Genomic DNA, 15215 nt, shown 5'->3' on the forward strand with positions numbered 1-15215 from the left:
TCGTTTAAAACCCCAGAGTGGATAACATCAGACATCATTAGTAATACACTGCCTCCAGCTTCCAGATCTCTGTATGCCAGCAAGTGAACTTTGCTCTACCCCCTGCAAACTGTTTTTCCAGTGGAGAAGAGAATTTTAGCCTGGCCACGTGTAATTAAGATTCCTTTTCCATCTCCAGCTGAGCTCTCCTGCCTGCAGCCCTCCATGGGGTTCTACTGTCCCACTATTTCGCACAGGTCCTGGGTTTAGGGAAGGCCACGGCGTGGTGGCTATAGCTGCTGCTGTGTGGGTTTTGTCTCCCTATTCCCTGATCCCTGACATACTTACTTTCACAGGTTGCCAGCATACAGGGCCTGATGGAGGAAGAGAAAGGCAGGGGTGGGCACAGGGTGGAATTGACAACCGTTGAGATGCCGGTTTTCAGCATCTTTCGGCAAATGGCGCTTCGAGTCTGGGTGCCTTCCCCGCAGCTTGTGGAACACTGGTGGAGAAAGAAAGGCCAAATGCACATAAATTCAGGGAACTAGAAGCTAATTTTTTAATAGACTCTCAAACTCATCAAAATATGAGAAAAGTTGCTTGGAAAGGCAATAACCACTGTGATAGAAATACTAATTATGAGGTCACAATGTGGAAGACGTGCCCGTCTTGTAGACATTTTGCACTCTAAGATTTTCTACTCTGAAGTTTCCTGAAGACCTTTTATCTATTTTATGTATATAGCCTGGGCTTCAGAGTTAGAGAGTTATAGAGTGTTTAAATCCCAGCTCAGTATTTCACTAGTTGGCAAGTTACTTAAATTCTCCCAGTCTGTTTCCACTTATGCTTAGTTTGCAAGCCTGGGAATTAAGTGAGATAATATATTTTAAATGCCATACATAGAAATGACAATTATTGCTAATTCCTTTTTCCTTCCTTCACAAGTAAGTGACAATATTTTAGTGTCAAGAATTAGGTAGTTATGAATGTACTTTGTCTAAGGCAGGGTGCTGGATGTTATGAAGAAAAGATGTGCAAGATAGTTCCTAATCTCAAAGAACTGTCATTCAGATGAGGGGAAAATTCCAAATGCATTGTTAAAATGAAATAGTCCATTTGGGAAATATAAGTCAAAACCACCATGAGATACAACTTCATATCCACTAGAATGGCCATAATAATAAAAAAAAGACAACAAGCGTTGGTGAGGATATGGAAAATTAGCAGTTTCACTCATTACTGGTGGGAAAGTAAAATGATACAGCCTCTTTAGAAAACAGATTGGTAGTTTCTTACAAAGTTAAATGTAAATTTACCATGAGACCTAGCAATTTTACTCCTGGGTATCTACCCAAGAGAGACAAAAACATACATCCACACAAAGACTTGTGTGCAAACATTCGTAGCAGTGTGATTCATAATTGCCAAAAGTGAAAATCAGCCAATGCCTATCAGCTGGTGAATGAATAAACAAAATATGCCATATCTATACAGTGGAATATTATTCAGCCATTAAAAGGAGTATAGTTCTTATATGTGCTACAACACAGATAAACCTTAAAAACATGCTAAGTCAAATTTTATAATATATAAATTATACCTCAATAAAGCTGTTTATAGAATTGTAATTACAGAATTTAGTAAAAACATACCATTAGAAGACAAGTAAAGTAGTATAAAATTAATGCTAACAATAATTGAATGCTTATAGTACGCTAGGGATTTCCTCACCAAGGTCTTGAAGATGACTGGAGTCTGGGTAGGTGCAGAGAAACAGGGATCAGATGGGAGACAGGGAAATTTCCAGAAAAAAGATAGAAAATTTCAGTGTAGGAGTCCCAAGGCAGGCATGGGACAGAACAGTTTGACAGAACAGAGGGCTCAAGTTGTAAGAGTCAGGAGCTTGAGGGTTAGTTTGGGGCCAGACTTTGGAGACCTTTAATTTTCAGACAAGAGGTTTGTAATTGGTCCATAAGGCAGTGGGAAGCCACTGAAGAGGGGGGTGACGTGATGAAAGAGGTGTTTTGAGAAGGTTAAGCTGGCAACATTGTACGGAAGGGATGCAAGCAGGAGATGGATGGGAGGCAGGGCGTTGGGGAAGGAGGCTCTCATCTCCAGGCTTGCCTGAATGAGGGCTGTGGGAGTGTGCCACGTTAACTTGAAAAATGATGGTTAAAAAAAAACAACAAAAAACGATCTTATATTTTCACGTGTTATATGCTAACATAGTGAAGTGACACTATTCTGTGTGATGTGCTGTGATATATGCCACCCTGAAAGAAATTTAAGATGCAAAGGACAGAGGTGAGAATCAAACCCATTGCTTTTATAGTCTGACAATTATGGGTTCCAGATTCCACCCATTCCTTATTTTATTGTAAATGACAGCGCCAAATCCAAGGATCAGGTGGGATGGAAGTAAGAAGCCTGAAAATTTAAAAGAGCATGGTCGTTTTAAGGCTGCTAAGTAGAAACATAAAAACAGAGTTTCAGGTCAGAAGACTGGGTTATGACTTTGGTCAAGTCTAGCTCTTTCTCTAGCTTCAATTTCCATATCTCTGGAATAAGGAAGCTAAACTAGAGCAGGGATTTTAAAACCGTGTTCCATAGCTATGTTGAGGAAGTGATTCAGGGGCTTCTCAGGTGATGAGGAGACCCAGCCATCGGAGATCTGAGACCCCTACTCATACTTAAACCAAAACAGCTCTAATTTTATCTGTTTAAGATTATTGGCTTCATAGTAACATTTCATTTGATAAAGGGTTCTGTGGTCTTAATTTTTTAACAAAGTAATTAGGCTATAGGATCTTTCAAGCTCCTTCTAGCTCTAAAATTATTCTTTCTTTTAGAATTTTTTTTGAGGGGGAGAGGAGCAACTTCCACAGAATAGGATTTAAAAATATTTAATATCAAACTCTTTCAGGAGATTGAGGGTTTCTTTTAGAGAAAAGAAGTATGGCCTTTTGAGAGGTCTTACTTCCAGAATAAAATCTGTAAGTAATTTTATTTGAAATGTCTAAAACTTTGGCTTAATTCTGTCTCTGTGGGATTCTGTATAGTAACCATGAGATTGAGCCCAGATAGTGGAAGATGAAAAACACCCATAGATCATTTAGGTCTTCCCTTCTCCAAGGGCAGTCTCATGAGATGTGTAGAATGCACATCTCATCTCAGCTAGACAGCCAGGGGAATGGTCATCAGGATGACAGGGCCAATGTGGAGCCCTTGTGAACACCTCCAGGAGCACTTCAATATGGCACCAGTTTGAGTTTAATCCCAGCAATTCAGGGATTACTTCCCACCATTCCCAGCCCCTTCTCAATGTTTGGAATCTCCATTTATTAACCCAGATAGCTCAGAAGCTAGTAACATTCTTTGGATAAGAGCTGCCTCCTCCCAGTTCCCAAAATAGAACTTCCTTCTGAGGAAGACCAGGAGAGCCTGTAGGAGACCTAAGCTGTGGCCTCAGGCCCAGCCAGCCACGGCGAGTGCTTCCTTTCATTTCCTTTCCTTCTCATGACAAGTGAGCCCAAATGGAAGAGAATCATAAGGGTTCACTTTTAGTAGGCACAAAGTACATTACATGCAATATATATTAAATTATATTCAATTTCATCCTCCCACCTACATGATGGATACTATTATATTTCCATTATACAGCTAAGCAACCTAAAGCCAAAAAGGTTAAATAATTAGCCCAAGGTTATACAGCCGTAAGTGGCAGAGTCAGGATTTGAACCTAGGTTTGCCTGTCTCTGAGTCTGAACTCTTAACAACATATGATACTGTTCTGAAGGCCTACTGTACTTAATGTGACCAATGGGACCTTTTTCTTAGTCCCCAAATCTCAACGGTCCCTCTCAAATCTGCAGGCAGAAAAGAACTTTTTCTGAATCTTCTGTGTCTCATATGCTTCAAAGGCCACAAACTCCAGGAACACAGGAAGACAATTATAACACATACAAGTCCCTTCCTCAGCAGTCCACTCATGACAGACTATCACCTGATAGATTTAGGGGAGCAATTCCTTTGATAATACTCCACTGAGAGAATGTTTTCATCTAGAGTCACTTGGCAAATACATCTCTGTTCTTCAAATGCCATACCTGAAATCAATGTTCCCACGGAAAAATTGTCACTAACATGCACATGCACACACACACAAATGTACACGTGCTCATTTTACACACTTTATATCTTGAAATCAAATTTAGAAAGCATGAGAAAATAATTCCCCAAATGTTCTGAGACATTTGGCACGAGATACCACAAGAAGCAATTTTACTGCCAAATTATAAAACGTGTCGTAATGTAAGTTAACTCTTAATTGCAATGCACTTAGCAGGCACCATCTCGTGGAATTCTATGTGGCTTGATAAGATATGGGCAAGAATGCTAAGAACCTATGTTAAGAGAGCTGGATCTTAATTTTCGCAGGCTGCTTTGCCCTCTGTAGGCAAGTATCTCTGTGAGGTATTTCAAGCAGCAGCAGCTCCTTCCTCTGAGTTGTATACTATACAAAAAAAAAAAAAAAAAAAAAAAAAGAAGGCACTGGGGTTAGGAAGGCAAATTCAAATGCTTATATGCTAGAAAAAGGAAGGTCTTGAATCTGGCTTTACAGACATTTTCACTTCAGGTCTAGTGATTCTGTTCTTGGCTAAATCTTCTTGTGAGGCAACAATTTTAGGGGGACTTCTCCATGGAAGACACACAGGCCTTTGGAGCTGGAGAAGTCGAAGGCAACTCGAAGTGGTAGTGGCTGAAAACAAAGGACTTGAAGCTAGGTGTAAATGAATTGGCATACACTAGAATTAGAAGAGGCATTATTCAGAAAGATACGTTAGTCAGAGGTATGTCTCTAACTTAGCAGATAAAGTCGGGAATGGTGAATGCTGAAGCAATCACTTCCCAAAGTGCAGGACAACAAGGGAAATCAAATTCTCTTGCTGGGAAGCTGTTGAAGTTTTTTTGAGCCAGGAAACTAACAGTAAACAGGCAGGATTTCCTTGGCCTTCTTCCCCTAATAAATCATGTCCTTTATTGTCCAGTAACTTGGAAGAGACTTGCTCGAGAGGCTTTGCCCTTCCTGAATAGAGACTAGAAACATCTGGGAGTAAGAGGTACAGGGAGGTCAGGAGGAGGGGGTGGTGTGGAGATAGAAGGAGAAGAACCCAGTGTGTGGAAAAGAATCCTGGGCCAAAACAGCACCAGTGAGGTCTGGTTTTGTTCCACGAGGAGCCCATTTACAATTCCAAGCTTCCGATTGTTGGGTAAGGGCTGGCTGCCTAACTCAGGTCCCTGCAGCCTCGTTAAAAGCTAGTTACACATTATGGTATATATGGTTACAAAAATACTATTGCATACTGTTAGGAAGATTGTTTTGTTCTCTTCTTGCCTTTTCTATGTGTACGTCTGGGGTGCCTTCTCTTCCTACTTGGGTCTCTTTTATTCTCTTCTGAGGAAAATACATACCTCTGTCCAGTCTGAGAGAAGCCACTCGCTGGGACAGTCATCTTTCTTGCATGCTTGCTGGGAGGCAGGTTTTGAAGCTGAACAGAAGGTCTCAGGAAGGTCCAGGAAGCTGCCATCAGCCATGCGCTGCTTGCAAAGAACCTCACGTTTCTGAACACCCCCGCCACACGTTCTGGAACACTGGGGAAAGAAAGAAGGAAGGAAGAAAATGTAGACCCAATATGGGAAGGCAGTCTGTCTGACTGCTAATTCTTGTCTTAATTTGGCAGAGTAAAGGAAGAAAAAAAAAAAACCCAGAAGAAGAAGAAACACCAGGAATCGGCTCAAAGGATTTTGTTTCTTCTCTTTGAGATGAATTTTGTAGCAAGATCTACCCTCTCCACTCTTAATCCCTGGTATTTAACTAGAGCATCCAGGAATTTCTGGGGCCTTTAAATCTTAGAAAGTTGCTCCTGAACGATGATTTGCAGCCCCATCCAAGACAACTGGTTTAAAAGGTTAGTATAATAGAGTGTTCAGCGTATTTACGATCCAGGGAAAATAATCTGTGCTGCTTCCAGAATGAACAGGAGAGAGCTCCTGCCATCAGTATAAAACTGGAGAAATTAATTTGCAGAAAAGACAGCCCTTTCCCTAAGTGAAGGCATTCTACCACACAGAATGGGCATTAGATTTAGGGTCTGGTTTTCTTAAGAACCCCCCTGGAATACTTTTCTTGCAGGATTGATGATTTCTTAGGGCAGTGGGAGCCAGAGCCACTGAAATTTGGGATGCAAGAAAAATGGCCTTATGTCAGTGGTTTTCAGAGGAACCCCTTAAATAAAACATTGTTTACATGTAACTGAATAGTTATGATCCAGGGGCATGAAGTGGGAGGGAGGTCCCTGAAGCACAGACTGTTGGCTGTTTTCAAATATGTGTCCCTTTTCAGAGCAAAGGAGTCCCCAGCTTTTCACTGGGCATACCACATCTCGGCATAAAGACTATATTTGTCAATCTCCCTTGAAGATAGACACAGCCATTTGACTTAATGCTGGCCAATGGGATATAAACGGAAGGGTTGTGTATGCTTTCAGGGAAGTGCCCAAAAAGATGGTGTGGCATCTCTTCCCTTTCTCCTCTCTGCTGGCTGGAATGTGAACATGATGTCTGAAACGTAAGCTTCCATCTTGGGCTGTCATAAACAAGAAGTTAGAAGCCTGGCTTCCTGACTGTGAAACCACCATATCTGCTCTGGACTGCCTGTGTTTATGTGAGAGAGGAAGACTTTTCTATCTTTTTAAAGCCAATGTTATTTTGGGTTTTCTATCACTTCCAGTCTGACATAACCCTCGCTAAGAGTTCAACCCATGACTACGCTGTGGTGGGGATATTTTAGTGTAAAATTTTAGGGAGCCTGCTGATTTCTTCCAGAATAGTTTCTTGTCATTAGCTTGCTGCCTTTGGGCTTGCTGAGAGATCAAGCCTGGTTTTAAAAAGCGTGAGAGTTTGTGCTGAAGTACCTACTTTGCTGGAGGAGCGCCCCTCTCAGAACTCACGTTGGTCTTTGTTTAGTACGTTGTATTCAGAATGGCTATGGGGGTTTTTGCCAGCAGTCAAGGTTATGATGGTGATACCAATGTCCTTGGGTACAGTCAGGACATTGCTGCAGCCCAGCTTTCACCTTCTTACTCGGTGGTCTCAATCCTGCATGCACCTCAAGGTCTCCTGGGGAGCTTTTAAAAAGTAACGATGCCTGGGCCTCACTTTAGACCCATCAAATCAGAAATTCTGGGACGTGGGTCCCAGGTACCAGTTTTTGTTTTGTTTTTAAGAAAGATATCAGTATAATCTTCTTCCAAGTAATTTTTCCCCAGATAATTCTATTGTGTCTCCAGGGCTTAGAACCACTTCTCCAAATGAATGTTCTCTCACCATACCCAATGGTAATAAACATGGGAAGGAAAATCCGGGACCCAGAGAGGTCTCTGTTAGGACCAGTGGTTGTTTGGACCCCACCGGAGCAAACATGCCATTTGTTTGCAGTTGTGAATGGCTTGAGGTCACAGAGCTAGTAGATAATGATGTTAGAAAAGCAATCAGCTTTGTCTAGTTAAGCCTTTTAGTCTTAGAGTCTTTTAAATAATTAAAATCAATGGTGAGCAACGTTTTTTTTTTTCGTTTCAAATTTAAAAAAATAATTGAATCCCCTAGGAAAAAGGATGTATTTTCTTATTGCTGGGATCAACTACCTACCCATTGAAGCATTGAAGGCTAACAAAAAATGCGAAATGACCCTACAATCTAGGTCTTATTTCCACTTTACAGAAAAAAAAAAAAAAAAAAGCTGAGGCTCAGAGAGGTAAACAACCCAATGAAGGCCACACAGGGGCTAGAATTGGTTTGTTGCCATTCATTGCAACATTTGCTAAACTCCTACAGGACACCATGCTCTGGACACAGCTGGAGAAAAAGTCCAAACTCAGCTTCTCTCCTCTGTGGTTGTAGTAACTTCTGCATGCTTGCAGACCCAATGGAGGGTAGCGTGACTGTTGCTTCATGAGGAGGGCTCCCAGCCTGATCAGCACCAAGCCTGCCAAGAGCCTGGTCTTACTCTTTCACCCAACTGGGCTTTGCCATTCAATTCTTAGCTTCCACTCTTGCGACCATCCCTGACTGGCAGGAGCCAGCCCATGATTCAGGTTGGAGGGTAGAATTTAAAGTAGTTCATCTATATTCTGGTGACCCCGGAAAATTTAAGGAGTTCTACCTAAACTCTGATTTCTGAGAGGCAACATTTAAACACAGCTCTTAGACGAGGCCATGAAGCTAGACCATCTGATACTCATTATAAGTCCTACCAGCTCCTTCTAAGGGCTTTTCTAGTGTGTCCTTTGGGCTTGGTTAAGAACAAAATCTATGGTCTCAGAGCTAATGATTCAAGTGACTGGCCTAAGCCTTTGTCTTCTTTGTGGCTCATTTCAGTGACTGTGTGGGCTCTTCTGTATTGAAGAAGCAAATTTTAATTTTAGCTCTCATTTGGTAGCAATTCAATAAGACATTAAAGGATTTCACTTCTTTAACTAATTTTGTACCCGCACTGCCTAGAATAATGCCTCCTGTGAATGTTCTCAATAAATGTCTGTGGCATTGAATTGAAGTTGGTACTTGGGAGAAATTTAAATTAGTGGCTAAGAATTCCATTTATCTAGAATAATCTTGTTGCTATGGATAACTAAGGTTTTAAATTTAGTTTTACAGTGTTTTGCATGATTTTTTAGGTTCAACCTTCTCTTATTACTGTCAAATTCTTACATCGAACCAACAAGTTATACTATAATCAGATCAGTTATAAACTTTTCTTGTTCATTCTTTCTTTTTATAAGTAGCCAACTAACCATGTGGATTACTGACTCCTAAGGATTTGCCAGATTTGGGGACTATATTCTCCACAATACTTTCCATTCTGTGAATTACTAAGATTCTTCCATGAACTTATTGTAATTTTTCTGAAACCACAATTGTGGGAAAGAAACAAGTTTGTCCTGATAAATCAAAAATTCTAATTTTAAGCTCTGACCTCTCCCCTATGCCTACTCAACATGTCCACTTAAATGCAAATAGGCATCTTGATTTAAACATGCCTAAAATGGAGCTCTTCATACTGCCCTTCCAACCTCATCCCAAACCTACTTCTCTCTCAGTCTTCCCAATTCATTTAATTGTGTCACATCCAGGGCAAAAACTTTGGCCCCTGAGTTTTTCCTTTTTCTTACCACCCTTCCCCTGACATCCAATTCATGGCCAAATAAGGTCAGGTTTACTTACAAAACATATAAGCTATACTTCTAAAATAAATAATAAATCAGCATACCATAATCCATCATCTCTTGCCTTTTACTGGTGCTTTGGTCTGAATGTTTGTGTCCTCCCTGCCACTCCCCTAAATTCACATGCTGAAATCCTAACTCCTAAGGTGATAGCATTAGGGGTGAGGACTTTTGGGAGATGATTAGGTCATGACGGTGGAACCCTCAAGAATGAGATAAGGAGGGGTGGAGCCAAGATGGCCGAATAGGAACAGCTCCGGTCTCCAGCTCCCAGCCCCAGCGACACAGAAGATGGATGATTTCTGCATTTCTGCTTGAGGTACCGGTTTCATCTCACTAGGGAGTGCCTAACAGTGGGTGCAGGACAGTCGGTGAAGCGCACTGTGCGCGAGCCGAAGCAGGGCGAGGCATTGCCTCACTCGGGAAGCGCAAGGGGTCAGGGAGTTCCCTTTCCTAGTCAAAGAAAAGGGAAACAGACGGCACCTGGAATATCGGGTCAGTCCCACCCCAATACTGCGCTTTTCCAACGGGCCTGGAAAACGGCACACTAGGAGATTGTGTCCCGCACCTGGCTCGGAGGATCCTGTGCCCACGGAGTCTCGCTGATTGCTAGCACAGCAGTCTGAGATCAAGCTGCAAGGCGGCAGCGAGGCTGGGGGAGGGGCGCCCGCCATTGCCCAGGCTTGCTTAGGTAAACAAAGCAGCCAGGAAGCTCGAACTGGGTGGAGCCCACCACAGCTCAAGGAGGCTTGCCTGCCTCTGTAGGCTCCACCTCTGGGGGCAGGGCACAGACAAACAAAAACTCAGCAAGAACCTCCACAGACTTAAAGGTCCCTGTCTGACTGACAGCTTTGAAGAGAGTAGTGGTTCTCCCAGCACGCAGCTGGAGATCTGAGAACGGACAGACTGCCTCCTAAAGTGGGTCCCTCACCCCTGAGCAGCATAACTGGGAGGCACCCCCCCAGTAGGGACAGACTGCCACCTCATTCAACCGGGTACTCCTCTGAGACAAAACTTTCAGACAAACTATCAGACAGCTGAATTTGTGGTCTCACGAAAATCCGCTGTTCTGCAGCCACTGCTGCTGACACCCAGCCAAACAGGGTCTGGAGTGGACCTCTAGTAAACTCCAACGGACCTGCAGCTGAGGGTCCTGTCTGGTAGAAGGAAAACTAACAAACAGAAAGGACATCCACACCAAAAACCCATCTGTACATCACCATCATCAAAGACAAAAGGTAGATAAAACCACAAAGATGGGGAAAAAACAGAGCAAAAAAACTGGAAACTCTAAAAAAAAGAGCACCTCTCCTCCTCCAAAGGAACGCAGTTCCTCACCAGCAACGGAACAAAGATGGATGGAGGATGACCTTGATGAGTTGAGAGAAGAAGGCTTCAGACGATCAAACTACTCTGAGCTACGAGAGGAAATTCAAAACAATAGCAAAGAAGTTAAAAACTTTGAAAAAATATTAGAAGAATGGATAACTAGAATAACCAATGGAGAGAAGGGCTTAAAGGAGCTGATGGAGCTGAAAGCCAAGTTTCGAGAACTACGCGAAGATTGCAGAAGCCTCAGTAGCAGATGCGATCAACTGGAAGAAAGGGTATCGCTGATGGAAGATGAAATGAATGAAATGAAGAGAGAAGGGAAGTTTAGAGAAAAAAGAATAAAAAGAAATGAACAAAGCCTCCAAGAAATTTGGGACTATGTGAAAAGACCAAACCTACGTCTGATTGGTGTACCTGAAAATGATGGGGAGAATGGAACCAAGTTGGAAAACACTCTGCAAGATATTATCCAGGAGAACTTCCCCAATCTAGCAAGGCAGGCCAGCATTCAGATTCAGGAAATACAGAGAACGCCACAAAGATACTCCTCGAGAAGGGCAACTCCAAGACACATAATTGTCAGATTCACCAAAGTTGAAATGAAGGAAAAAATGTTAAGGGCAGCCAGAGAGAAAGGTCGGGTTACCCACAAAGGGAAGCCCATCAGACTAACAGCTGATCTCTCAGCAGAAACTCTACAAGCCAGAAGAGAGTGGGGGCCGATATTCAACATTCTTAAAGAAAAGAATTTTCAACCCAGAATTTGCTATCCCGCCAAACTAAGCTTCATAAGTGAAGGAGAAATAAAATACTTTACAGACAAGCAAACGCTGAGTGATTTTGTCACCACCAGGCCTGCCCTAAAAGAGCTCCTGAAGGAAGCACTAAACATGGAAAGGAACAACCGGTACCAGCCACTGCAAAAACATGCCAAATTGTAAAGACCATCGAGGCTAGGAAGAAACAATAGCAACTAACGAGCAAAATAACCAACTAACATCATAATGACAGGATCAGATTCACACATAACAATATTAACGTTAAATGTAAATGGGCTAAATGCTCCAATCAAAAGAAACAGACTGGCAAACTGGATAAGGAGTCAGGACCCATCAGTGTGCTGTATTCAGGAAACCCATCTCACGTGCAGAGACACACATAGACTCAAAATAAAGGGATGGAGGAAGATCTATCAAGCAACTGGAAAACAAAAAAAGGCAGGGGTTGCAATCCTAGTCTCTGATAAAATAGACTTTAAACCAACAAAGATCAAAAGAGACAAAGAAGGCCATTACATAATGGTAAAGGGATCAATTCAACAAGAAGAGCTAACTATCCTAAATATATATGCACCCAACACAGGAGCACCCAGATTCATAAAGCAAGTCCTCAGTGACCTACAAAGGGACTTAAACTCCCACACAATAATAATGGGAGATTTTAACACCCCACTGTCAGCATTAGACAGATCAACGAGACAGAAAGTTAACAAGGATATCCAGGAATTGAACTCAGCTCTACATAAAGTGGACCTAATAGACATCTACAGAACTCTCCACCCCAAGTCAACAGAATATACATTTTTTTCAGCACCACACCACACCTATTCCAAAATTGACCACATAGTTGGAAGTAAAGCTCTCCTCAGCAAATGTAAAAGAACAGAAATTATAACAAACTGTCTCTCAGACCACAGTGCAATCAAACTAGAACTCAGGATTAAGAAACTCACTCAAAACTGCTCAACTACATGGAAACTGAACAACCTGCTCCTGAATGACTATTGGGTACATAATGAAATGAAGGCAGAAATAAAGATGTTCTTTGAAACCAATGAGAACAAAGACACAACATACCAGAATCTCTGGGACACATTCAAAGCAGTGTGTAGAGGGAAATTTATAGCACTAAATGCCCACAAGAGAAAGCAGGAAAGATCCAAAATTGACACCCTAACATCACAATTAAAAGAACTAGAAAAGCAAGAGCAAACACATTCAAAAGCTAGCAGAAGGCTAGAAATAACTAAAATCAGAGCAGAACTGAAGGAAATAGAGACACAAAAAACCCTTCAAAAAATTAATGAATCCAGGAGCTGGTTTTTTGAAAAGATCAACAAAATTGATGGACCGCTAGCAAGACTAATAAAGAAGAAAAGAGAGAAGAATCAAATAGATGAAATAAAAAACGGAAAAGGGGATATCACCACCGATCCCACAGAAATACAATCTACCATCAGAGAATACTACAAACACCTCTATGCAAATAAACTAGAAAATCTAGAAGAAATGGATAAATTCCTCGACAAATACACCCTCCCAAGACTAAACCAGGAAGAAGTTGAATCTCTGAATAGACCAATAACAGGTTCTGAAATTGTGGCAATAATCAATAGCTTACCAACCAAAAAGAGTCCAGGACCTGACGGATTCACAGCTGAATTCTACCAGAGGTACAAGGAGGAACTGGTACCATTCCTTCTGAAACTATTCCAATCGATAGAAAAAGAGGGAATCCTCCCTAACACATTTTATGAAGCCAGCATCGTCCTGATACCAAAACCTGGCAGAGACATAACCAAAAAAGAGAATTTCAGACCAATATCCTTGATGAACATTGATGCAAAAATCCTCAATAAAATACTGGCAAACCGAATCCAGCAGCACATCAAAAAGCTTATCCACCATGATCAAGTAGGCTTCATCCCTGGGATGCAAGGCTGGTTCAACACACGCAAATCAATAAATGTAATCCAGCATATAAACAGAACCAAAGACAAAAACCACATGATTATCTCAATAGATGCAGAAAAGGCCTTTGACAAAATTCAACAACCCTTCATGCTAAAAACTCTCAATAAATTAGGTATTGATGGGACGTATCTCAAAATAATAAGAGCTATCTATGACAAACCCACAGCCAATATCATACTGAATGGGCAAAAACTGGAAGCATTCCCTCTGAAAACTGGCACAAGACAGGGATGCCCTCTCTCACCACTCCTATTCAACATAGTGCTGGAAGTTCTGGCCAGAGCAATCAGGCAGGAGAAGGAAATAAAGGGTATTCAACTAGGAAAAGAGGAAGTCAAATTGTCCCTGTTTGCAGATGACATGATTGTATATCTAGAAAACCCCATTGTCTCAGCCCAAAATCTCCTTAAGCTGATTAGCAACTTCAGCAAAGTCTCAGGATACAAAATCAATGTACAAAAATCACAAGCATTCTTGTACACCAATAACAGACAAACAGAGAGCCAAATCATGAGTGAACTCCCATTCACAATTGCTTCAAAGAGAATAAAATACCTAGGAATCCAACTTACAAGGGATGTGAAGGACCTCTTCAAGGAGAACTACAAACCACTGCTCAATGAAATAAAAGAGGAGACAAACAAATGGAAGAACATTCCATGCTCATGGGTTGGAAGAATCAATATCGTGAAAATGGCCATACTGCCCAAGGTAATTTATAGATTCAATGCCATCCCCATCAAGCTACCAATGACTTTCTTCACAGAATTGGAAAAAACTACTTTAAAGTTCATATGGAACCAAAAAAGAGCCCGCATCGCCAAGTCAATCCTAAGCCAAAAGAACAAAGCTGGAGGCATCACGCTACCTGACTTTAAACTATACTACAAGGCTACAGTAACCAAAACAGCATGGTACTGGTACCACAACAGAGTCATAGATCAATGGAACAGAACAGAGCCCTCAGAAATGACGCCGCATAGCTACAACTATCTGATCTTTGACAAACCTGACAAAAACAAGAAATGGGGAAAGGATTCCCTATTTAATAAATGGTGCTGGGAAAACTGGCTAGCCATATGTAGAAAGCTGCAACTGGATCCCTTCCTTACACCTTATACAAAAATTAATTCAAGATGGATTAAAGACTTATATGTTAGACCTAAAACCATTAAAATCCTACAAGAAAACCTAGGCAATACCATTCAGGACATAGGCGTGGTCAAGGACTTCATGTCTAAAACACCAAAAGCAATGGCAACAAAAGCCAAAATCGACAAATGGGATCTCATTAAACTAAAGAGCTTCTGCACAGCAAAAGAAACTATCATCAGAGTGAACAGGCAACCTACAGAATGGGAGAAAATTTTTGCAACCTACTCATCTGACAAAGGGCTAATATCCAGAATCTACAATGAACTCAAACAAATTTACAAGAAAAAAACAAACAACCCCATCAAAAAGTGGGCAGAGGACATGAACAGACATTTCTCAAAAGAAGACATTTATGCAGCCAAAAAACACATGAAGAAATGCTCATCATCACTGGCCATCAGAGAAATGCAAATCAAAACCACAGTGAGATAGCATCTCACACCAGTTAGAATGGCCATCATTAAAAAATCAGGAAACAACAGGTGCTGGAGAGGATGTGGAGAAATAGGAACACTTTTACACTGTTGGTGGGACTGTAAACTAGTTCAACCATTGTGGAAGTCAGTGTGGCGATTCCTCAGGGATCTCGAACTAGAAATACCATTTGACCCAGCCATCCCATTACTGGGTATATACCCAAAGGACTATAAATCATGCTGCTATAAAGACATATGCACACGTATGTTTATTGCGGCACTATTCACAATAGCAAAGA

At 41.5% G+C, this 15215-nt stretch overlaps 1 protein-coding gene across 1 annotated transcript in view; it reads right to left on the bottom strand.

Moving 5' to 3' along the window:
* The window catches only part of ADAMTSL1 (ADAMTS like 1), a 454301-nt gene that overhangs the window by 136381 nt on the left and 302705 nt on the right, over nucleotides 1–15215 (bottom strand). Inside the window, exons 17-18 of the mRNA XM_032138382.2 lie at nucleotides 5452–5631; nucleotides 328–481 (exon numbers count right to left, since the gene is read on the bottom strand). Coding sequence (XP_031994273.1) covers nucleotides 328–481; nucleotides 5452–5631 — 334 coding nt within the window. The remainder of the gene's footprint in view (nucleotides 1–327; nucleotides 482–5451; nucleotides 5632–15215) is intronic.

The sequence above is a fragment of the Hylobates moloch genome, unplaced genomic scaffold, assembly GCF_009828535.3.
Source record: "Hylobates moloch isolate HMO894 unplaced genomic scaffold, HMol_V3 SCAFFOLD_19, whole genome shotgun sequence".
NCBI lineage: Eukaryota > Metazoa > Chordata > Mammalia > Primates > Hylobatidae > Hylobates > Hylobates moloch.